This window comes from Anas acuta, chromosome 1 (assembly GCF_963932015.1).
Source record: "Anas acuta chromosome 1, bAnaAcu1.1, whole genome shotgun sequence".
NCBI lineage: Eukaryota > Metazoa > Chordata > Aves > Anseriformes > Anatidae > Anas > Anas acuta.
In genome coordinates this window covers 133,382,694-133,406,529 of record NC_088979.1, presented here as the reverse complement: position 1 = coordinate 133,406,529, position 23,836 = coordinate 133,382,694, and the positions used below count along the sequence as shown (strand labels likewise).

The 23,836-nt window shown below is 40.2% G+C and overlaps 1 protein-coding gene across 2 annotated transcripts; it reads right to left on the bottom strand.

Annotated features, from left to right (window-relative positions):
* Nucleotides 1–15,193: 15,193 nt before the first annotated feature.
* On the bottom strand, nucleotides 15,194–22,588 carry UPK3A (uroplakin 3A). 2 transcript variants are annotated; one of them, XM_068657794.1, is made up of 7 exons: nucleotides 22,456–22,588; nucleotides 22,087–22,150; nucleotides 21,754–21,921; nucleotides 18,950–19,229; nucleotides 17,666–17,748; nucleotides 17,074–17,206; nucleotides 15,194–16,244 (listed from the first exon to the last, which is right to left on the bottom strand). In XM_068657794.1, exons 2-7 carry the CDS (start codon nucleotides 22,139–22,141, stop codon nucleotides 16,157–16,159), a joined length of 807 nt encoding a protein of 268 aa, XP_068513895.1. In that variant the 5' UTR covers nucleotides 22,142–22,150; nucleotides 22,456–22,588; the 3' UTR covers nucleotides 15,194–16,156. The 2 variants fall into 2 exon arrangements, with proteins under 2 accessions (XP_068513895.1, XP_068513887.1); XM_068657786.1 differs by lacking the exon at nucleotides 22,456–22,588 and adding an exon at nucleotides 22,243–22,372.
* Nucleotides 22,589–23,836: the final 1,248 nt, after the last annotated feature.

Below are 23,836 nucleotides of genomic sequence, written 5' to 3'. Positions count from 1 at the left end.
GTCATCCCCCAACCTGTACTGATACGTCTGGTTGTTCCTTCCCAGGTGCAGGACTCTACACTTGCTCTTATTAAACCTCATTTGGTTTCTTCCTGCCCATCTCTCCAGCCTGTCCAGGTCTTGCTGAATGCACAGCCTTCTGGCATGTCAGCCACTCCTCCCAGCTTTGTGTCATCGGCATACTTGCTGAGGGCAGACACTATTCCCTCATCAAGGTTGTCAATGAAGATGTTGAACAAGACCAGACCCAGCACTGACCTCTGGGGAACACCGCTAGTCACAGGCCTCCAGCCAGACTCTACTCCACTGATCACCACCCTCTGAGCTTGGCCAGTCAGCCAGTTCTCAACCTACCTTGCCATCTACTCATCTATCCCACACTTTCTCAGCTTTGCTAGTAGGATGTCATGGGAGACAGTATTGAAAGCCTTGCTAAAGTCAAGGTAGATGACATCCACTGCTCTTCCCCCATCTACCCAGCTGGTGATGCCATCATAGAAGGCAACGAGGTTGGTTGAGCCCAACCCATGGATTCACCCTCAGTGAATCCATGCTGACTACTCCTCATAACCTTCTTCTCTTCCAATTGCTTGGAGATGGCATCCAGAACAAGCTGCTCCAATACCTTTCCAGGGACAGAGGTGAGACTGACTGGCCTGCAGTTACCCGGATCCTCCTTCCTGCCCTTCTTGAAGACCGGAGTGACATTGGCTATCCTCCAGTCTTCAGGCACCTCACCCGTTCTCCAGAACCTTTCAAAGATGATAGAGAGTGGTTTGGTGATCACATCTGCCAGCTCCCTTAGCACACACGGATGCATCCCATCAGGACCCATGGATTTGTGAGATTTTTAGGGAAGTGTTTTATATTCTGTATTTGCAGTTTCACCCACACTATACAATTTCTGTTATGTCTCAACTCGTCTGTTGGAGTCCTGTCTCTATGCACGTTGATCCTTTGTCCCTAGTATCTTCCATGTTCCTCATTCTTCCTAGTCCAGTCTCAGTTTCTTTACCCAGCCAGCCTGCCTCTCATTTTGAGGGAGAGCCACTGATTGCTAATACATTCAATACAGTTTCTTTGCCAGATCAAGTGTAATTTCCTCTTTCCTTATTCCTCAGCACCTAGCCTGCTCTTTTATCACCCTTGCACAGTAAGGTCCTGTCCTACTTTGTCCCTTTTCTGGCTCCTTGTGCCCTACAAACCCCTTTTCCTTGAGCATCTTGGCTCCCTGTCAGACTTGTCATTGCTAAACCAGGCTCACTGCCAAACCAGCCAGTCACAGTGTCCCTGTCCGGGCTGTCCCAGGGACAGTTCTTCACCTTCCCTGCAGCAGGACAGCTACCTTCTCAGCCCAGCTGCCGGTACTGTTGCTAATTTAGGTGAATAGTAGTTATCTCGGTGCCACCAGGGCCTGGCTGCAGAGTATGGACCTGCAAGGTCTGCCTGTCCCAAGATTGCCTATTGTTGCTGAGGAAAACTCAGTCTTCAGTCAGCAGGAGGAGGAAAGCCAGAGATTGTTAAGTAGCTGAGAGTGGGTGGTTTTTTTTTTGGTTTTTGTTTGTTTGTTTGTTTGTTTTTCCTCATTGGAGATGTTTTAGGAGATTAATCCCCTGTCCATTTCTGTGTCAGTCTGCCTGAGAACCAGTATACATTCCCCAGCTGAGTGGCCAGGCGGCCGTGGTCCCAGGAGCCACCTTTCTCCCCTGCGCCATCATGACTCTGCCACCCCTTCCTCCCTGGGAGCCAGGGGCCCTGCTGCTCACCTGCCTCCCCTGTGGCCCCCAAGAGTTACTTCACCCCCAGTTCACCAAGAGATACCTGTAGATTTGTTCCTGTTTTGTCCTAAACACCAGAAAAGAGAACCTACCCCCCTCGCCATTTTGTCAAGTAGAAGCTGACTACAAGGCAGCCAGGCCACCTCCACACAGGGCCCATAGAGGAGGGCAGGGCCACACATCCTCACCATCCTCAATATCCTCCCTTTGGCCTTCTGTGCAGCCAAATTTGTTGGCCCTGGTGCTGTAGGTGACAGCCATACCACCCTGACCCTCTGGTGTCCCCAGCTGGTACATCCAGTTTTGGAGAGGCGGCACTTGGGAGGTGAGAGCAAAGTCAGAAGGTGGGAGGGGAGATTGCTAGGGCTCACCAGGGGCTTGCTTGGCCTTTCCCACATAGAAATATGTATTAAATATGCTTTAGCTTGTTAAGGTTGGCCTTTAAGAGGAGAAGATGGTAGGGCAGTTTCTATTCTGAACACATGCTATGTCTTTCCTCACCCATTCATGAAGCTGCACATTCCTGCCACAAGACACCAAAGTGCTATAGGCACTCTTTTTCTCTCCTCCTTCTCCTTCTCCTTCTCCTTCTCCTTCTCCTTCTCCTTCTCCTTCTCCTTCTCCTTCTCCTTCTCCTTCTCCTTCTCCTTCTCCTTCTCCTTCTCCTTCTCCTTCTCCTTCTCCTTCTCCTTCTCCTCTCTTTTCTCTTCTCTTTCTCTCTTGCCTATTTAACAGGGAGGAAACAAATGATTCTCCTTAGCCTTGCTCTTAGAAAGTGCTGAATTGTTTAAGTCCATTTTCTGGAGTATTTCTTGCCCTCTTGCAAAATGTCAGACAGATTGGTTAGACATTGAGTAGATCATAAAACAGCTAAAGATTAGGCCCCTTAATGGATAGGAAAACTTCACTATTGGTCCTATTATAAAAAGATATCCCATAGAGTAGAGACATGATAGAAATGCAAGATTATTCATGAAGAAACTTCTGCCAGAAAACTCAATTAAATATTTTACCTGATGCCTATTTTCAGATGGTCATTAATAAGATATAGATAATATGCTGTACACAGTGAAAATGCACGAGCTTCTGATGTCGGTGAGCATGCTTGGTACAGGTAATGCATGAAGCTGATGTGGAATATAACTTACCAAATCAAACTAGTACACTACAAGTAAAGAAATGTAAATGTTTCCTGGATTTTTTTCTTCTCAACTAAATGTAGTTAAAAACTTTATTTAGTTGTCTGTCATCCAACAGTTCAAAAGTGGTTTTAAAATTCTCCCGGAACCCACTACTTCTGGGCTTGGATCCACGACCTGTGGGATGAGTGCCAAGGGCACATTGTATCTGAAACAATATACACTGGTTCAGCTACAGATGATTCAATTCTGAGTGCAGATTGGAAATAATGATTCCGTCTCTTAGAAAACAATGCATAATATAGGAAGCATGCCAGGCAAATGCACTGCCCCAGTGCATACAGTGGGGGATTAAAAAAAGGAATTTATGGGCTTGAATGATCAAATGTATGATACAGATGTTTGCCTTCAAGCAAACATTATACTTTTCATCCTCTGGGGAAGTATTCCCCTTGAATAATATAAGGGGAATCTTGCATTCCATTTACGATTATTATTTATTATTTTTTTTCTGATGCACTAGTTCTGTACTAACATCCTGGTCATCTGTTTTCAAAAATCAGTCTTTTTCAGGTATGGGATCTGGGGCTTGCCTCAGTTGTGTGGAATTTTCTCTGGTACCAAAAGAAGCAGTGTTGGGCTGCTTCACCCAGCTGCGCTCTAGGCCAGGTTTGCTCTCTCTTTCCAGATCAGATAGCACAGTGAGGTCTTGTTTTTACAAGAGGAGCTTTTAAATGTTGCAAAATGCAAATAAGGGCACAAGTATTTACACAAGTAGTTCAACTCTCAGTGCCCTGTGTATCTTAATGGTTCCTATGAACCAGAACAGCACATTCAGGCTGAAATAACTCTCTTTAGAAATGAACTCTGCATAGTGCTTTATGACTTGTAGGACATTTTAAACATTGGCATAATGTCCCGCAGCAGATGCATTTGTCAAATGGTATTTAGAGAGGAGTAACCTAACGTATTATGATAATAATTCTTTGGAGGATACCCTCTTTATTACAGTTCATATGTGTGGCATCTCTACTGTATAGTTTATGTACTCTATTCATATCATAATTATTTTTAAGTGTATAATTGTGCATTTGTGGACAGTTCATTTCTGTGTTACAAGACAGATACATACTTAGTTCCTGATGCATACAAATGAGTATGTAAACTGTGTAATATCATAAAATTATACAATAATTTATGTTAGAAGAGACCTCTGGAGATCATCTAGTTCACCTTTTAAAGCAGAACCAATAGTGTCTTGTCTAATCAAGTTTTGAATATCTCCAAGGATGGAGAATCCACAAATTCTCTGAGCACCTGTCCCACTGTTTGACCTCATGGAGAAGTTTTTCTGTATGTTGAGCCAGAATTTCATGTGTTCTAGCTTTTCTCTATTTCTTCTCCTAACACTTTTACCTACAGTAAAAGTCTGCCTGTCTTTGCTATACTCTCCCATTAGGTGACTGAAGACAGTAATAAGATCTTCCCCTCAGCCTACTTATCGCAAGGCTGAAAAAAAAAAATCTCTCAACCTCTCCTTTTATACAATGCATACAACCCCTCGCTGGCCCTTCTGATTTGTTGTTCCTTCTCCCAGTGAGTGATCCAGAACTGGATGCAATGGTCCAAATGTGGTCTCACAGATGCCAGATGCCAAATGTAGTAGAATTGCTCCTCTCAACCAGCAGGCTGCATCACTGCTCAGGACGTGGTTGGCAAAATGCTGGTTCATGCTCAACTTGTCCATTGACAGTATATATATATATATTTTTTTTTTCTTTATTTATTTATTTTATTTTTGCAAAGCTGCCTTCTAATCAGTTCATATCAGGCTGGATTGTTGTGTTGGGTTATTCCATCTCAGGCTCAAAACCTGGTATTTGTCTTTGCTGAACTTCATGAAGTTCATGCCAGCCACTTTTTCCAACCTGTTGAGGTCTTGCTGAATAGCAGTCCTGCACCTCAGTATATCAATTGCTCACTCCAATTTGGTGTGGTCCACAAGTTTGCTGAGAGCATACTGCATCCTATCATCCAGGTTATTAATAAATATTTGGGGTTTGATGCTGTTGTGTAATTCATTTGCAGTGTATTCTCCTAAAGCTATTGAAATAATCCCTGGATTGAGGTAACTCAGTGATAAGAAGGACTGGTGCTTTTCTCTCACCTTGCATAGTAGTAAAACATTCCAAACATTAACAACGAAAATTTTCCATGACTTTTCACAAACAATAAAGAAAATCTGGAAGTAAAACAGAGTGAAAACTTTAATCCATGGAAGTTGATGAACATTATACCACTAGAGATGTTATATTTTATACCTTTAAAAGTACCAGGTAGTTAAAGGTACTTTGTCCCAGGTGAAGCAAAAGGGACACCGTAGTGCATCTAAGGGACACCCACAGTTTGTCTTTGGGTGTCTCTTTTGTCTTCAGCTGGGACTCCCTGCCTTTTACCGCAGAGGAAGTGAGTTATCTGGGTCCTGCAGGGTTCATCCTCTGCTTTTGTTTATCAAGCAGAAGACAGTACCAAGACTGCCTGGGGCTTAGCTGTTTTGTGGCAGAATTTGGGCACCTCTGTGCTGTGTGTTAAGAATGTCTCTCTCTCTAAGATTTGTAATGATAGCCAAATTATGCTTCACCCACCCTTTTGCTGAGCTTTTCACTGTGCTAGATGCTACCAGCCAGGATACAGGACTTGCCAAAGTTTCTTTTAAATCACTGGTTCACTAAATGTACATAACAAGTATGATTCACAAGTGACCAGAGTCACCAACAGTGTGAATATGCAGTTATGCCCATAGAAGGGATTTTGATTGCAAGTATACTTTCATAGGATTTTTAAAATTCACAGCCCAGTTTCATGTAGATGGACAGGTGGAACTCCCAAGTATTGAGCAGGTTTAGTTGACTTGGAAAGCACATAGAAAATGCTAAGAAAATTCTTTTTAAATATTTTATGATGTGGTTTTAGCTTCTTTAATAATACACCTTTACAAGTAAATTATTTGAAACCCTTTCTCTATTAACTAACTAATAGCTTTCCTTTAAACCAAAGTTCAGATGTATTGCAGTTTGAATCAGGACATATTTGTGGTTATCTTTAGCTTATGAACATCATTCATTTTTATTTAACTCTATAAATAATGTCCAGAATAGAGGGGTGGGGGGGGAGAGAAAAACAAGTGAGAGAGGTGGGGGAAGAATTCCTGTTTGTTGGAAGTCCAAATGTAATTTATCAAGACCAAAAAATATAGACTACTGTGTATTTTTTTCAGCTAAAAGATGCAAATGTCTAATTAGAAAATAAGAACAGTGAAATTACAACTAATGGCAATGGTAGACACAAGACAACTTTGCAAATACCATATTATTGTTAACTTTGTTAACCATAACTTTGTTAATATCATATTTCAGGTATATAGCTTGTGTGTTTTTAATTTCAGCAACAGTACAAGGTAAATTTGGATTATATTTATTGCTTTTATAACAGTCAGTAAATTCCATGGAGTGTCACAGAGCTTTTTTCCCTGGCATGGGCTGGACAAGCATCCTTTTCCTCAGTATGGGTTATCTGAGTACTGCAGCTACATTTCCATTATTATTGTTCCCTTCAGTTTCTTGCTGTATGTTGCCAAGAACTTTGATATACCATTGCCATTTTATGCAAGTAATCACCAGTCACTGTCTTTATCTAATTCTTAGGAATTAAAAACACTAATTTCCTGAAAGATAAACAACCAAGAGAGGTTAATTTTAAGTCCACTGCCTGTGTATGGAATGTTCTCTGTATGAATTTAATGGTCTTTGGATCAAGCCCAAAGAAATAGTCTGTCTGTGCTTAAACATGCAAGTTCCCATTGAACTCAATGGACCTTCCAAGAGTTAGATTGAAAATAGAATCCAATTGAGAATGGTGAATTGAAATTGATATTTATACCTAATTATGGACTATGTATTATGTAAAAGTTACTACAGAATTCTGCATTCTTGCTGTATTGCTATTTTAGTCACTCTAGCATCACAGTAACATTTTTCAACATTATTTTGCAAAAATGACTTGGCATCTTTCTTCCTTGAGATCACAGCAGCAGCTTTTTAGATGCAAATGTGACTGTTACAAGATCAAAATAAGTTCTGGTCACTGAAATCAGATATACAACCACTAAATACTATTCCAGGTGAAAACTATCAGTTATTCAAGAAGCCTAAGTAACATCAGCCAAAATATTTCAAGTGATAATGGATGCCTGAAACATTTAGGAGATTAAATGATACAGTAATTTGGCACATGAAGCAGGAAATTTCTCAGGTCATCCACAGCACAGCTTTAAGACTGGATTTGAAGATGCACTAAGAACTTCAGCTTTCAAATATTTGTAAGGAGCCTGTAGAACTGAATCAACAGAATAACTTGTTCAGCTACTCTGATGATCAGATACTTGAGACAACTACACCAAACTGTAAATTTTCCTACTGATTTGAAATATCAGGCTTGAATCTTAGGCAGAAGATGATGATTTCTGACTGAAGGCTATAAGCATACATATGTCCCCAGGGTCATTCTCTTCGATGAATTGGGGCGAACACTGTCACTGCACGCGCTTGATAAATTACACATCATCACTACCCAGTTTGCACTGTTTCATATTCTTCATAGTAGCTCAGAAGAACACTACTCTTCATATAGTACTGTTCTCAAAGCCAGTTCCTTTTAATTAGAGGTGCTTAGAGTCACAGTTTAGAGATAAACTTGGCAGTGCCAGGTTAACGGTTGGACTTGTTGATCATAGAGGTCTCTGTATTGAAAAGTCATTGTCCTTATTCATTCTTAAAAACTAGGTTCAGGATTAAACTTCTAATTGAATTGGGTTTAAAAGGCATACAAAAATACACAGAACCATTCCCATCATATCCTTTTGTAATTGCCTTGTATGCTATCAGTAATGCACGAATCTTTACTGATGTTTTAAGCTGAGAATTCCTTCCCTTAAGCCAAATTTGAGTTAGCCCCTAGGATTCTACTGTGCCTGCCAAGAGCAGAATCACCACTTCAGTGTGCCTGCAGACTGATGTTCTTCAATGGGTCTGGTTCTGTGTGCTCTAGCTGGACTCTAGCCAGCTGTGCTAATGCCAGGAGGTGGAAAGAGACATGGGAGAAAACATGTATTGATAAACTGATCCCAACTGTGCAGAATCTTTCAAACCTTCAGCTAATCTCAGCGGGATGTTGCCTGAGAATGGACTGCAGTCCTAGAGTGCATTCTGCTGCTAAGCCCCCTTGTATAAATGCAGAGAGAATGGACAGGCTGTAGTGGATTTGGCTTGTATTACAGAGTCTATCCCAAAGTTACTCATACCATTAAGGAAATTATAACAGTATTTAAATAACTCCTTTCATCCAGAAGGAATTTACAGTGTTTTGAAGAATATATATATATCATTCCCCAAAGTCATAATACAAGAGCTATTTTAAACAAAATCAGTGGAAAGACTAACTGAATTCATCTGGTGCTTCATTTTTAGTCATTTGGTGCTTTATGGCCAAGTGCAATAATGAAATGTCACAACAGTTGAAGATTGAGGACACCCACTGATCGTGTCTATAAATACTAGCTTACAGATAAACAAGGAAATTAGGCATTTCCCTCAGAAACATCAGTCTCATAGCAAACCCTCATGTTGCACCTGTGTACTTCTGTTTCCCCTTTAGTCCTGAATGTGTTGATATAGAACTAGATATTGTAAACAACTATCCTTTTTGCATTCTTTTGTCAGGAAACATAGGGAAAATTATTCCAAGTGCTTTTAAGCCTTCGTATATATGCTGCTGAAGTCTGCCTGAACTGGGCAAAATGGTTATACCGCAGCACAAGCTTCTCCCATACTCTTGCAGGCTACTTTGGAAAAAAGAAATTCCTGTCCTGAGGCTAAATTCAAACACTATTATTAGTAAAGAACCAGATTTTAAAGGATATCTTTTCAGTTGCATACAATAGCATTCCTGTCCTTTCTCATTCTTTGGTAGGTGTGCTATTGTTATGCAGTTTGAAAGATCAATATACCTTCTAGATGGATGTATCCAGAGTATTATTATTAATGTTTTTCATATGTATAATCAGAAGCAACAGACACACAGAACTATGTGTTTAAGAACTGCTACATAAAATTAGCAGCCCCCAAACAGCAATTGGGTATATATTGTGGTATAAAACCCAAATGCTGAAATGACCAAAGGACACTTGTAGACACTGTCTGAACTGAACAGCCCTTCCAGTTCCAAGGCACAGTACAGGAAGTACTCCAGCTTGTCAACCTGGTGAGAGGCTGTTCTGCGGCTGTTGAGTTTGCATCATTGGAAAGAGAGACAGATTTACTTTCATTAAATAGAAGCAAAGGAGAAACATATGGAAAAAGGAAAAGAGAAGATGCTGATGCACATAATCTTTAAAACAATACTTTTTATCATGTGGCCTTTAATAAAAAACTCTGATTTGATATTATGTACTAAAGATGGTTTATGCTCTCAGAAATTAATAAGCATTTGTTTGATAACTCACAGCAAATTATATTCAGCTAAAAGATCCATATCCTAGCAGAAGCCAAAACCCCTTTTCTTTTTAAAATGAAACAGGTTCTGTTCAACAGAAAGCATTTCCCTTACAATGCTACAGGTGGTTTCAAGAGTAAGATTATCCAAAAATTTCAAGTCAAGAATCTCTCCAGAAAATGTATTAATGGAAAAGAAAAGAGAAATAGAACTAAAAGATTCTGAAGTTCTCTGGTTACTGCTTTTTGAATGGAGAAAAATTGAGCTGAGTTTGTACAATTTGTATAACTGTAGAACTGCAACATTCTGCTAGAAGTGTTGCATCCATTTTCTCTTTTCCAAATATTGCGTACTATTTAAATAAAGAATGGATTGAGAATATTATCTGGAATGAACCAAGGCATGAAGACTAATATAATGATGTCCTTAACGATTAGATATGAGAAAACAATACATTACCCTGTGATCAGATTTGTATCCTTTCAGTTTCCTTTAGCACATGTGGAAGATCGTTAACATTCTGTGGATCAGCCAAAGATGTGGCAAAATCCATCCAGTATTCAAAAAGTTTTTTCTAGGGATGAGACATTAAAGTTTCTAGGGAGTCTTACTATGTTTCTTAATGTACAGTTTTAGATTATAGAGATAATGCAGAAAATGTCACCAACTTTGTTTACAGAATATAAGTAATCTTTCCTGGAATCTTTGGCCTATTAGAAGGCTTGAGGAAGAATAGATAGCAAATAATCAGTCAGCAAATAATCAGTTTTCTATTACTGACTGAGGCGTAGACTTCTCCAGTAGAGCTCTAGGTAGGCAAAATGGCAAAAGAGGTCTGAAATGTCTGATTTTTATCAACATTACTGAAACTTGGCTAGGACTAGAAGTGTGCAGACAAAGCATTATATAAATATATTGATGTTGAATATTGAGGACGTGAATGATGGTAGATGACATGCTATCAATTGCAGTCAATTGAAACACTGAAAGCGTTCAGGGCCAGGTGTGATGGGGGCTTTGAGCAACCTGATCTCATGAAAGATATCCCTGCCCACAGCAGAGGGGTTGGGGTAGATCTTTAAGGTCCCTTGCAACTAAAACCATTCTATGACGGGAATGTTGTGGGATAAAAGTAGTACCCTACCTAGTATCCTAGATACATATGTTCTGCAAAGGCAAATGCATCCTGCAGCATTGATACGTTTTGACAATATTAACAACATTATAGCTGTACATCAAAATATGTCCAGTTGTGAAACAGCAATACGGTGAGCTTGCATGTCACCCAAAGGCAGTCTTAATGTGGAGGAATTTACAGGCTGTTATAGGATGAAACAACAAACCTACAAAGGAATGAATGCAGAGTAATGCCTGGATTATTTTGATATTTGATAAACATCACAACAGCTAATTTAAGTTTGATGATTTTTAGTTGCAAAGTGTTTTGTAGTCTCCCAGTATAGGCTTTTCATGCCTGCAAAACTGTTGTCCAATGCATTATAATGACACCAGTGAGATACGCCTACCTCACTGCACCCCAGTTCTGGCTGCACTTCACTCTACAGTAGTGCCTCTGTAAAGAAATATTTTTTTTTTCTTCCCTCCTGTTTTGCAATGCAAAGCCTCCCACTCAGTACATTTGGGTGTATAAACACAGTTAGCCAGCAACTAACCCAAGTCACAGATACAGATGTCCAGAGTTTATGCTGATTGTTCTCTTTTACAGGTAGGTAGACGATCACCCTCCCAAATAAATAGTAAGTTTTAATTGCACAGTTCACATAATGTCTCACAGGAAAGCAAAAAACATTTGTGCAAACACAACAGCTAAAAATATCTGTAATATTGGGAAAGTTTTTGTATTTTAACTTCATGCCACTAAACTCTACCTAGCATTCAGCATACACAAAATTGTTGTATTTTAATCCAAACAATTTCAATTCGTTATACCTGGCCTCCGCTACTGTGAAGCCTGAATCCCTCAGCCAGCCATATGAACGCACGAGGCAATCAGTACTCAGTTATTTTGCTTAGGTTAGCACGTAGCCCCTGCAAGCAAAGATGCAAAAAGTCAGAACATTTCTTCAAGCAGCACTGTCAATGCTTAGATTGACAGTTGGCGTACTTTATTGCATCAGAGTCAGAACTTGCAATAAACCATGTACAGAGGACGGTGTAGTTTACCGAGTGTAGCCAGTGGAGGATTAAATGCCATTTAAAAGCCATTTGCAACTAGTTCATTCTGCTGTGACTTTGCCATTGAAAGATGTTACTAATTATGGTAGAGGATTTGCAATATACACACACTTGTTCAAGTGAGAATGGCTCAAAACTCACAAACTAGTCTCCCATAAAAGCAGACAACTTATTGTAATATTTTTTGGCCACAATAAGCTTCAGCTATACATGAAAGAATTGCCAGCCTGTTACTATTTTTCACCGTCAGATAATGTTTAGCTGTTCTGTATAGAAAAGCATACTAAACATTAACCTTAACCAGGCAGATGTTATAAGATGCGGGAAAGAGTGAGAACAAAGCCGCTTACTTAAGGCCAAGAGCTCATTGCTAGTTCCTTAGGATTTAGATTTGAGAGGTTTGAGAGGTGTTCAGTGCCACGTTATTACAGCTTCTCTGAGTTGCTAAATGTCTTGATTGCTCATTGGATTGTGACCTCCCAAAACCAGGGTAAGAACTGTACTTTAACCAAGTAGAATAGCAGCTGCCAGCAGTTATAATGCAGTAGCACTCAGATTTTTCCCCCCAAGTAGGCACGTGCTTCTAAGTAAAGCAGAAATAAGCTAGGACCTGTCTGAAATAACAGTCAATGTATGCAGTTACAGCCAGCATTCCAAAACCATTTCCAAATTTGAAAACTAGTAAAAACACTTTTGATAAATTTGAAGAACAGAAACATAGTAATAAGGCTGTATATATTGTTGAGACCAATATCCTTCATCTTAGTCCTGTTTCCAACTGTTAGGGGCAGGCTCAAAATGGGAGGGAGTTCATTGGTGCCTGATAGACCTTCTCATTGTGTATGTATTACTGCATTGGCTGTTGCAGTGACATAAGCCAAGACATAAACAATGTCTATTACTAACATACAATCAATTAAATAATTTGCAGAATTGCTTACAATAAGAAAAAGTAGGTTTGGAGACAATGACCTCTTCCCCTCACCCTGGGGAATATTAAATAATAAAATATAAATAATATAAAATATTTTTTGTGATTAATTATGCACCTGTTTTGTGAAAGTAAAGCAGAGAAGACTTGTTTGAAGCAGCAGAAGGCCTTGTCGTCTGAACACACCTCATTCAAGAAACGCAATGTACTGTCTCTCCTGTTTCATGTCTTTGCCATATTTATGCTCATTTATCCCCCATTAAAAGGTTATTTTTATTTGATATGCTACAATTTAGCAATCTGCTTCTGTATGCCTCACAAAAATCATTACAGTTGGCACAGAAAAGAGTCTTTAGTTAACCCAAGACTAACATGATTCACTGTTATTAAAGCCATGTTTTAGCAGCTGACAGCCCCAGGATTGGCAAAACCACACAATCAAGGGAGTGCCTGAAACCAGACATATTGTCTAGCTCTTACCCTGTCCCACTTCTCTTCCACATCCAAGTTCCACAAACAAGTTGGGTCACACAGCTGCTAGTGGCGAACTTCAGTTTTCAGCTGTACTGAATCTCAGTGCAGTCAGTCCTTCTGCTAATGAACCTAAGGCAACTTTCTGCTGGGGCCTCAGCTGAGAGCATGCTGGGGTGAGGGATGCAGACACAATTTAATGTAGTTTGCCAGTCAGTCCTGAAGACCAGTATTAGAATCTCAACCCAGAGTATAAGTAAAAACATGTACCACAGCTGCATCCTAGCACTAGTTTTTCTACAGCACAGTTTGGTTTATTCATTACAGCATCCAGAGAAATACCAGATCCAAATAAGAAATAACAGAAGCAGAGATCACAACTACAGGCAAGTTAATGCCATTAGGATTACATTTTCCTCTGCACAGAACAGCAGGCATGGGTCAAAGTCTCAGAGCTGCTCTTGAAAAGGGATCTCAAGTTCAGCTTGTTCATCATCGTGTGTAACATTGATAAAACCTGAGTACAACATAAAAGTGTTAAGTGCAAGCAGAACTTCAGTTCCTGGACTCTCTCCATTGATGGCATTTTTCTTTTCCACCACATAACAGCACTTGCAATCAGCATTTTCAATACATTTCGTGGGGTCACCTACAATACCTAGAAAACATCTAGCAAGTATCATAGTTCAGTTTTGTCTCGTTTCTGTTGGTGCTGTAATGGAAACCTATGTAAGGGTCAGAAAATATCCTTTTGTTTTATCTATATCATATTTGAACAAAAATGCAGATAGACTTGGCAACAATTCATGAAAAAATTTGATGTAGTCTTTTTGCATCTTCACTCTTTCAAAAAATTAGGCAATGCCCTCCAAACTTTCCATATCTTAAACCTGTGTACTGAAGAAATGCTATTAATCTCTGATACCTTATATTTTTTTCCTGTGTGACCGGGATGAAAGTCAGGAGCCTCTGATAGGCTCCAAACAGGAATTTCCATACCATTTCTTCAGTAAGGAGTCAGAAGCAGAGGAGAAAAGTCAGTATTTAAGTCAATGAAAATACCATATGGAGAGGCAAAAGTAGTTGTGAACATGTTCTGGTATTCATCATGGCTGCTGTTTTATCCATATAGAGTCCTGTTAGTTCACAGTATAACAAATGGGCACTGGCATGCAAGATCTTGCAAAAATCCAAAGCTGCTCCATTCACAGCCCCCCCCTGCTTAAGAACAGGACTGCCTAGAAAGAGTATTTTTAGGATTGTCATCTTCAGCAAAATATTTGCCAAACAGGACAAGGATCTCTTATGTACTCTGATGCTCAGCATTGCACGCTCATGCTGCCTTTTCCTCCAGATATCCCTTGCTTCCAGGTTACCCAATAGATGGATGGGAAAGCACCTCAGAACAGTGTTTAGAGCAGCCTCTAGGCAGCAAAGAACAGGGAAAGCAAGGCACCAATTTAAACACAAACACACAAAACAAATATCAACAGAAAACCACCCATAGCATTCCTGGTACTTTGGCATCCATTATTTCCCATCAGCAGGCACAGCAACCATCTCTCCCTTAAAGTGCTTTCTCCCACCTCCCTGTCAGCCCAGCCCGAAACCCAGGCAGCAAGCAGGCAAGCTTTAACACACTGCACTTCAGGACAACTGAACAGAGGGACCTCACATACAAATCTCTTGGGCCTAAGTTTTGCAGTCACCAGAAGCTGGAGTCTCAGCACTCCATCCTGACAGTGTTTCACTTTACACAAAAAATGTTAATTTTCGTGCTCTGAGGAGAATAAGTCCCACTCCCTGAAATAAGTTGTGGTACAAGAATTGTCTAGTTGTATTAGTGACAGTAAACTACCTGTGTTGAAAGAGTTGTTACTCATTTATAAACTGAGACAACTAATTTAAAGATAATTTAGAAGAACATCAATAATAACCACTTACAGCTCTCTGTTTATCACCAGGAAACACTTGCTACAGTAGGACAGTTGCTTATACCTCCTGAAGAGGGCTTTGAAGGTGAATCATCATAAGTCATTTATAGAGACAAAACAGTGTGTAAAGAAGCTGGTATCAACGGGGGGGGAAAAAAAAAAAAAAAAAAAAAAAAGAAGAAGAGTAGCACATAATTTAAATCCGATGCAAAACTTTATTTCTACTCTCCAACTGATCATAAAATGAAGAAAAGGAGAAATAGTTCAAACAACCTTCCAAATCCCGCCAACCCAGATACTAAGATGTGAGGAGTTCTGGCTTGCTGCTGCCTAAGGTAAAGGTCAGGAATGAGGCCAACCTTGAGTGCAGTGAATATACTCATGTTTTTTCCACTGAAACAGTATCTCCCCGTTACTAGCCCATCAACAGATTATACTGAGCTCTGAAAGAGCACACATTAATTGAAGTAATTTTGTTTGCTATTAGCCTTGTAAAGCTGTTTGAGGGTATTTAAGTACTGGAGATGAAAATTACTCTGCTACATACAGGGCAATTGGAACTTGGTTGCTTCTTTTTAAGGAAAGAGAGAAAAGAATGGATGACTTATGACAAATGGTCACCAAAAAAAAGGAAGCAGCTACCTTTTGTACCCTGTTGTCTACCTTTTAATCCTTAGTTTTCTCTAAGAACATCTTTTTATCTAAGAACATCTTTTTCTAAAGCAACCTGTTTTTCTTTAGTTTCACAGCAGTCACTATAGAGAAGGGTTGAGATACAAATGGCTGCATCATGTTCGTCTGATCATGAGAAGCACATCAGAAGTCTGTAGACTCAACATGAGAACATGTACAAGACAACCTGTCATCACACCACTGAAGTTGAAGGATCTCATTAATCTTCTTACTTCAGACCATGTACCTGATGGGTGCTATAAAAGCCAGTTAGCTAAATGAAATCTCATTAGGGAAAGACAGGATATCACAGACTGCATTATTATTTTTTAAAATTGTCCTTATTTCATCTGTGTTATTCATGTGCAGTTGCATGTTTGCATACTGTAGCAGTGGACCAGTGTTGAGTCCAGTAGGAGACAGTCCTGTAGGTCTAACACCTGTAACAATTCAATTGTGTTTCCAGCTTGACATGAAACAGGTTTTTCACTCAGAGCTCAGCTGTGGTCTTGATTCACTTTCTTGAACAGTTGGAGATGTGCCCTTTGTCTCTTCAGAAGCATCTTCTGATCTCCTAACATAGAAGTGAAAGGCTTTGTTAAGTTCCAGCAGAGACTAAGTGGAGCCTACTGTCAGAACATTTTGCAGAGGCCAATTGCTACTTAAATCACTTAGTATCAGAGAAGCCTATTTTTTATTATTATTATTTTTAAGATAATAATTTGCAGTATTTGCTTTCCACATTGAATAAAGAGTACTTGCATTATTTTCAAGTAAAAGAGTTAGATTTTATTATCCCTGAAACCCATTTTCTGAAATTTGATTAATTCTCCCAGTTTAGGGATCAACCAGGCTGCCTTAATTTCCTGAGGCAGGGGACATAGAAGTCAGGAACATGTATAGACTAATTCAGTTATACAGCATCAGGAAGACCTCAGTTATTAATTCAAAGTGGTAACTTCTTTCTCGTGTGGAAGAGGTAAAACAGTTAAGCAGGCACTAATTAGCACAGTATGTGATCTCTATGAAGACCTGAACTCCTTAAGACTGTTTCCAAACTCATTAATAAATGGAAAGCTGTCATATGTAAAAGAATACATAAACTTTAGGTATGTACAGCTCTACTTTCCCCCCACCCCCCAGCTGTCCTTACTGAAGTCTGACAGCCAGTGAGTTTCAGTCTACATGATAATTATGAGAGGCATCAATCTTAGCCTTGGTAGGGAAGATTATGACAGAAGTAGCCTTTTTCCTCTATTACCAGGTCCAAAATTAAAAGGACATCCTCTGGTACATCATCTTAAACATCGCTAGCAACAGCAGCTTGGAACTAGGGGCAAGAAGTCTGATTACTAATGTGTTAGGTACTCTGACTAGAAGTTGCAAGGTGTAGCGGTACTTACATAACAGCAAAAAACACAGAAGCAAGAAAGCCAGTAAACAGAAGGAACACCAAAACACTTAGAATTGATGTGATGACAATCATGCCTCCACTCCTTCGACCAGGCCAGGTATCAATTTTCATGGGAAGTTTGGCTAGAAAATCATGGAAAGAATGCTGCTATGATCTATTTTTCACCATGTGTGCCTTTACCAAATGAGGGAAAACTAGTTGTTTTGGAGAGGAAAACAGATGACTAAGTGATTTGTAGGAAAAAGTTTTAAGACAGTTTCAGCATTTAGAGGTTATTAGCTTGGCTCAGCAGGTTAGCCAGGGTGGCAAGTACCTGCATTACCTAGAAATTTCTTCAGCACAAGATACCGTGGCAAGCACCAAATCATAAACTGTGCATACAACCTTTATCAGAGAACTGTTCTGAAGTATACAAAAGAAGCAGATCGGTATTCCATATTAAAGTCTGCTACTCCAATGCTGGACAGCTGACAAAATTGCTGAAACTGTAGGAAAAGACTAGACATTGCTCACTAGAAGAGCAACATTGTCCTAAGGCAAGTATGGCTACTCAGAAAACCTGAGCAGAGCCACAGACTTACCTCTTCTGGTTTTGATTGGATCAGACCAAAGAGTTTGATCTTTCACCATACCTTCAGAGTTATCCACCAACACATATTTAAACCTGTGGGGGGAAAAAAGCATTAAATTAGGTATTTCAAAGTTTGAGTTGCCTTTCTATCATTTTGTAAGCTACCAGATTAGCTAGTCAGACTCCAGTTTTTGGAAAAGCATTCAGCAGAAACAATCAAAGGTAAACAGCTTTTTCCAGAGACCTTATAGGGAACAAACAGAATTAATAATATAAAAAGTATTCTGTGCTATGTCATGCAGAGCTCGTGCTCCATTCTTGTGAGCCTTGACAGATGATAGCTTTCCAAAAACAGTTTTTCCCAGCTTGCTATTCCCTGTTGTGAAGGGCCTCGTTATTTAGAACAGCAAGTGGTTTTGATTTCCATATGGAAGTAAAAGATTTTGTCCAACAATAGAGACCTTTGGCACTTTCCCTGTTAGAGAAAGCATTGAAAAGACAGGCTAACAACAGATTTGGCAAAGGAATTAAGTTTCCATCCTGCAATAGTTTGAGTTTACAGAATTGTCCCAAGGAGACAGAGGAAGCAAGACAGTTCTGAAAACCTGCCCATAGTATTTTGTTTCAGAAGCATATTCAGTCTCCACAGCTTCATGTGACTGCTGCCTTTAATATAGCTTTTAAAGAGCAGGCAGCAGCAAACCAAGTGTCACAAGTGACAGCTGTCAGGGCTCCCAGACTCTCCTGAAGGCCAGCTTCCCCAGACAGCAGGGGTCAGATGAGCCTGCAAGCCACCTGGCTCTCACTGTGAAGTCTCCAGTCACATCAGGGACTTCCTGGATGGAGCTGGAGGCCACTAAGAGCTCTGGCTCCCCAGAGCCCCATCAAAACAAAGCAAAGAGGGCCAAGCCCGTGTCTGTGGTTTGGCAGACTCATCTAATACAATACACAGTGAATCATTCTGACATCATTTTCCAGTCAAATCCTTTTCTTCCAGCAGTTTCTGATCAGATGCTCCAGCTTTAGTATAGAGCCAGCAGTTCACATGTGAATTTTTCTACTGATCCATTAATTTAACCTGATGGAGCTCACCCCAGCAAGAGCACCACAGAACACCATCTGCAGGGTGCTGGACCAAAGCTAAGCCAGCCTCACAACTGCCCCTGCAATAGAGAAGTTCTGGTAGAGAGAGGTAATTCACATCATACTATTTCAAAGGTCTACAACAGGGTAAATTTTGCTTCCTATTGAGTACTCAGAGCAGCAACCACCATTTCAGAAACAAGAATTATACCTGTATGTAGTGTCTGGGGCAAGCGGTGGGTTACAGACCCCTAGGAAGTTCGGGTCATACAGACAAGTCCCATCGTCCCCAACTCTGAAGAGATATTGCTTCAAGATGTCAGGCACTTTCTTCATGCCTCCTACATCAGCAAGCCTGGGGGGCACTGCACAGTCAGGTACATCGAAGAAGGCAGCATTGTAAGGTCCGAGCTGTCCCCCGCTTGTTTGCTGGAATGTGCTGCCCAGGGGTTTGTTACTGTCATCAGTCACGAGGGAGCTCATCACACTTGCTGTGGGAGAGGTGGTTTTTAACAATACTGTTAGAACTAGATCAGCCCTTTCCATTCATCCTGTGTTTGACTGCTTGCTCTTCTATCCAGAAAAAGCTCAAGCAGGAAGCCAGAAATCTACTGCCAGTCTGTGCAGTGATCTTACCCCTTCCTCTTGTTTTTGAAGCTTTCTACACTTGTCCCTCAGAAACCATGAAGGATGTATGTAGAAGGTCTCTCTTCGCCACCCTCCCCAATTTCGTCTTTCCCAAGAAGAATCTGATGGAGCTTGGTGGCAAAGGCTGCCCTTCCACCACAGCCTACATGCCTCCAGTAAGTCCTGCCATGTCAGATTTAACACTATAACCAAGCCCGAGTTTCTATAGGACCACAACTCCTCTATCCTCTGGAACAGAAGCCCTGAGACCTTTGGTTGCACAACAGCTGCACCTCTCAGAACACCAAGGTATGCAGACTCGCAGCCCTGCATGCTGGAGCAGATGCATTCTCTACACTTCTGACCAGCCAGACATGCCCATGCTTCCAGACAGCACAACACCAAGCCTAAAAGTCTTCACAGCATCAAGGAAAGCGTACATCTGCACCCAGCTCTACAACATTGTTTGGAAAGCTCAGTTTCAACTCAAACTTTTCCTAATATAAAGTCAAGGCACAAGTCTCAAGAGATGTTCCCAAGTTCTGCAACTGTGAGTTGGTTTATTCTGGGAGCTCCCTCCAGCTGTTCAGTGCTGTCAGTAGTGGAAGATGGCCAGTTTTTCCAAAGCTGCAGTATACTGGGAACTTTTTAAGTTTGTAAGCACTCTGCTGTGCTCCTAGAGCAGCGACTGCTTGGTCATGTGAAGTTTTTAGTTATGATCCAATGCAAAATCAAATCTGCTTTGAAAGAGAAGTGTTTCTAGCACAGGTTCAAAATCTAACTTCAAGGTCAGTGCTCAAGCTAGTTGAGCAGAGAGGTGCCAGGGCTCGGAAGACAATAATGTGTAAGTGAAGACTAGCAAAAACATGCCGTACTGGGTCTGGCTTCCCCAAATTATATAATTTCTTACAACTAGGCCTCCTCACTCTCCCAATCTCCATGTCTCAGCCTGGCTGTGGTGAGCAAGCAAATGCTATTGTCTAAACAAGTTCAGGTTTTTGTTTGTTTTTAAATTCTTTAGGTAGATCAAGTTTGATAGTGAACTAACAAGAAAAGACCAAAAGATTACATTAGTCATTCAGAAATTTGCTAGACCCTCAGCTGTTTGAAAGCTGATGTGTTTCCTTAGTAGCAGAGCTGAACTTAAGATTTAATTTTCTTAACATCCTAAGTTTTCTCTCTCTCTGCTCCAAAAGCCTTCAAGGGTGAGCAAATGTGTTTTTCTGAAGACCAGAGAAAAATCCAAACAAAATTCCTTCCAATCTGCCAAGTAACAAGTGTGCATCTGCTTGTTTTAAAAGCAGCAGCAGAGATTTCTCTCTCTATAGCCCCTTTTGTAGAGAGATTCAACCATCTGTGTAGAAAGCTTTTGCCACAGAACCCATGGAACACAGGGTAGCTGATGTAGTTTTTAACAAAAATATCAGATACAGTTGCCTATTTGTACGTAAGACTGGTATCAAGTCATTGTAGCCTTTTATATCCATACAATTCACTTGTATGATCTGCTTCAGACGTACAAAAATGCACACTTCATTCATGGGAGGCATCTCAGAAGGCAGTGCCCTCACATCGGTATCTTGTTAAGTCTGGCTAAGTCTTCTACTAATCTGAGGCAATAAGGAAGCCTCTTCCATTCTCCCCCCCCCCCCCCCCCCCCCCCCCAAAAGAGCAACACTCAGCAGCAGAAGTTTTAGACTGCTTTGGCTCTTGACCAGTTTCTCCCTACTGCCCACAAAGATCTCTTCTCCATGCCCCTCAGAACAGGAGGTTGCTTACAGCCTTTGCAGACAGTCATATGATACAAGGAAATCATTTGTCTCTGTCAGCTTACAGAGGAGCTCTACTTGGTGTGCAAAGCAGTCTGCCAGAACAGCAGGGATCAGTGAGGGCAGCTTCTTGGGCACTGCCAGCAGTGTTTCATTGCCAAGCAGTTATGAAATTAATTTTATGAATGAACCCATGGGCCAGGCATCTTTGACCACAAGCCTAGCATGACTTTTATTTTATTTCTCCTCCCCTCCCCTTCCCCCCACAAAAAAAAAGACAAGTCCCTGTAAGGAGATTTACGTGGGGGAGTTCAGGCTTTTATACAAGATATTCATGTTTAGACAAAGGTATCAGACAACGGACCACTCGGCTTTGTTAGCAAGATCTGGGCAGACCATTTATAGTTGATAATACTGCTCTGCACCTACTAGGAGTCAGCTAACACCAGTGCTAACTGTTGTTATTTTTAATCATTCCAATTGAAGTCATAATTTATTTTTTATATATTTTTTTATACTTATAAACACTTTTTTTTTTTTTAAGGTCTTATTATAAACTTAGACCAGGCATTCAACCTGCACATAGCTTTCTAGAGAAAAAGTAATGCTGGATACTCACCTGATTCCTTCATTACGTACAAGTAGATGGTATAAGAACTGTTTGGATACAGTGAGCTATCAAACATACAGAAAGGTTTCTCTAGAGAAACTGTGGTAAGAGTGGGATTATTTGTTGCAAGCTGAGGGTCTCCAAGCTGAGGTTTCAGGCTCTGATCTGGAAGAAAAACTTACCAAAAAAAAAAAAAAAACACACTTCAAAATCTTTCTCTACACAGGTCCTAAAACAGAGTTAACACCCAAAAAGAAGCAAAAGCACCCAAGTGATACAGAAAGATAAGAGATGCAGAGAGGAGCACCTAAAGAGAAGAGATTGTAGAGAGGTGCCACTTACCTGCAGACAGCAATCCCAAGCAGCAAAGGACTAACACAACACAACACCTACACATGCCTGAGCCCTGCAGTCACAAAAAGAAAACAAATGCTAGTAAAACTTTTAGTTCCTGCTGAAGATCTCCCATGTCCACTCCCTCCCTGAAGTCAAGCACACCTGCTCCTTTTCACAAGCTCCTTAGGATAAGGAGCTCAGCACCTCCCTGTGTGCTTATCGCCCTCCTTCTCAGGTGGTGCCAAGCACCCCAGCTGTTATCTGCTTCCAGGTAAGGGAGGGAGTTACAAGATTTTTATCTGTCAGCAGCACTATGAGTGTCAAGATAGTGTTTTTTTTTCATGTGCATAGATGATGGGTGTCTTTTTTCTTTACCTTCTTCTCCCTAAAAACTTCTGAAATCTCTCGTGTAGGGAAGGTTTAGGACTGAATATCTGTATCCTGCATTCAGTCTGTATCATGGATGATTCTGATTCATAACTCTGCCTTCTCTATTTTGTTTCCTGGGTTACATCTTGAAAAACATAAGCCTTCCAATTCTGTTTCTGGATAACCTCAGTGGGATTCAGAACATCTACATGAATAATAATCCATTGGGAAAGCTGAATTGCACCTGTTGTGCAGAATTGTTTATCCATTCCTGATGAATGTTGCTATTATGGATGGTCTATTACATAAGAGATCAGATTACAAAATTAATAATTACCTGCTAAAAATGGGCCAAGGGGAAAAATACCAGCAAGATTTTACAGAATAAATAGAGCTACCTTGATGCCAGTGAACCAACTCCAGATTTATATTAGTATTACTATTTTTACATTAACAAATCCATCTTCTTTATGACTATGCTATGGGCCCCTGAAATCTGTTTGAAATATGTAATCAAATTATTATAGTGTAATTTCCTCTCCATATGTCTCATTTTATTTAAAATTCTGCACACCAACTTTGTTGTGTTTGGTTTGACTTTTTCTTGCATCACTTCTTAGGGAGAATATTGAACACAGGAGTTAGCCCATATTTGCACTGCTATAGGGTAAGGATGAATATTATTATTATTCATTCTCAGTTTGCAATGAACTCTGAGGCTGTGCAGGCAATACTCAGGTAAATCAGGTTAAAAATACTCATGTAAATCAGAAAAAAAATCTTACCCTTTCTTCACCTTTAATTCCTAGGAAATTGATTTTTAACATTTGCACTAGGAGGGTTAGTTATACAAACTTGGTATTCATCTGCTCAAGAGCATTTTTGTCCCTTAAAGCACTAACAATGGTGCACAAAACCTGGGAAGCTTCTGACTCAGAAGTAAAAGCATGGCTTAAAAACAGTGGAATCTCTTTCTCCATCACAAAATCAGTACTTTCTCCAAACAGTGTTTCCTGTAAAATCAGATTCTGAATTCCTTAGATGGTAACTATTCTGGAGCAATAAGCAGTAGTCTTTTCCCTTCTTAAGACAGAAAAGACACATATTATTTGTCTAAGTTAAATACATAAATCAACACCAGGATATATTGGATGTCAGAGAAAAAGAAATATTCTATTTCGTTGCATGCAAGCTACTTACATGTGGTACAGAATACCCTTCTATGCTTTATATCAAAGTGCTGCTCCCTCATTCACTTTGGAAAGGGTCAAAACAGATGGAAAACAGCAAGAATATAAGTTTTAAAATGTGGTTCAAAGGTATTTTTTCTTTTTTTTACTTTTTTTTTTAGATTCACAGCCATCAAGCAATAAATTCACAGCCATCA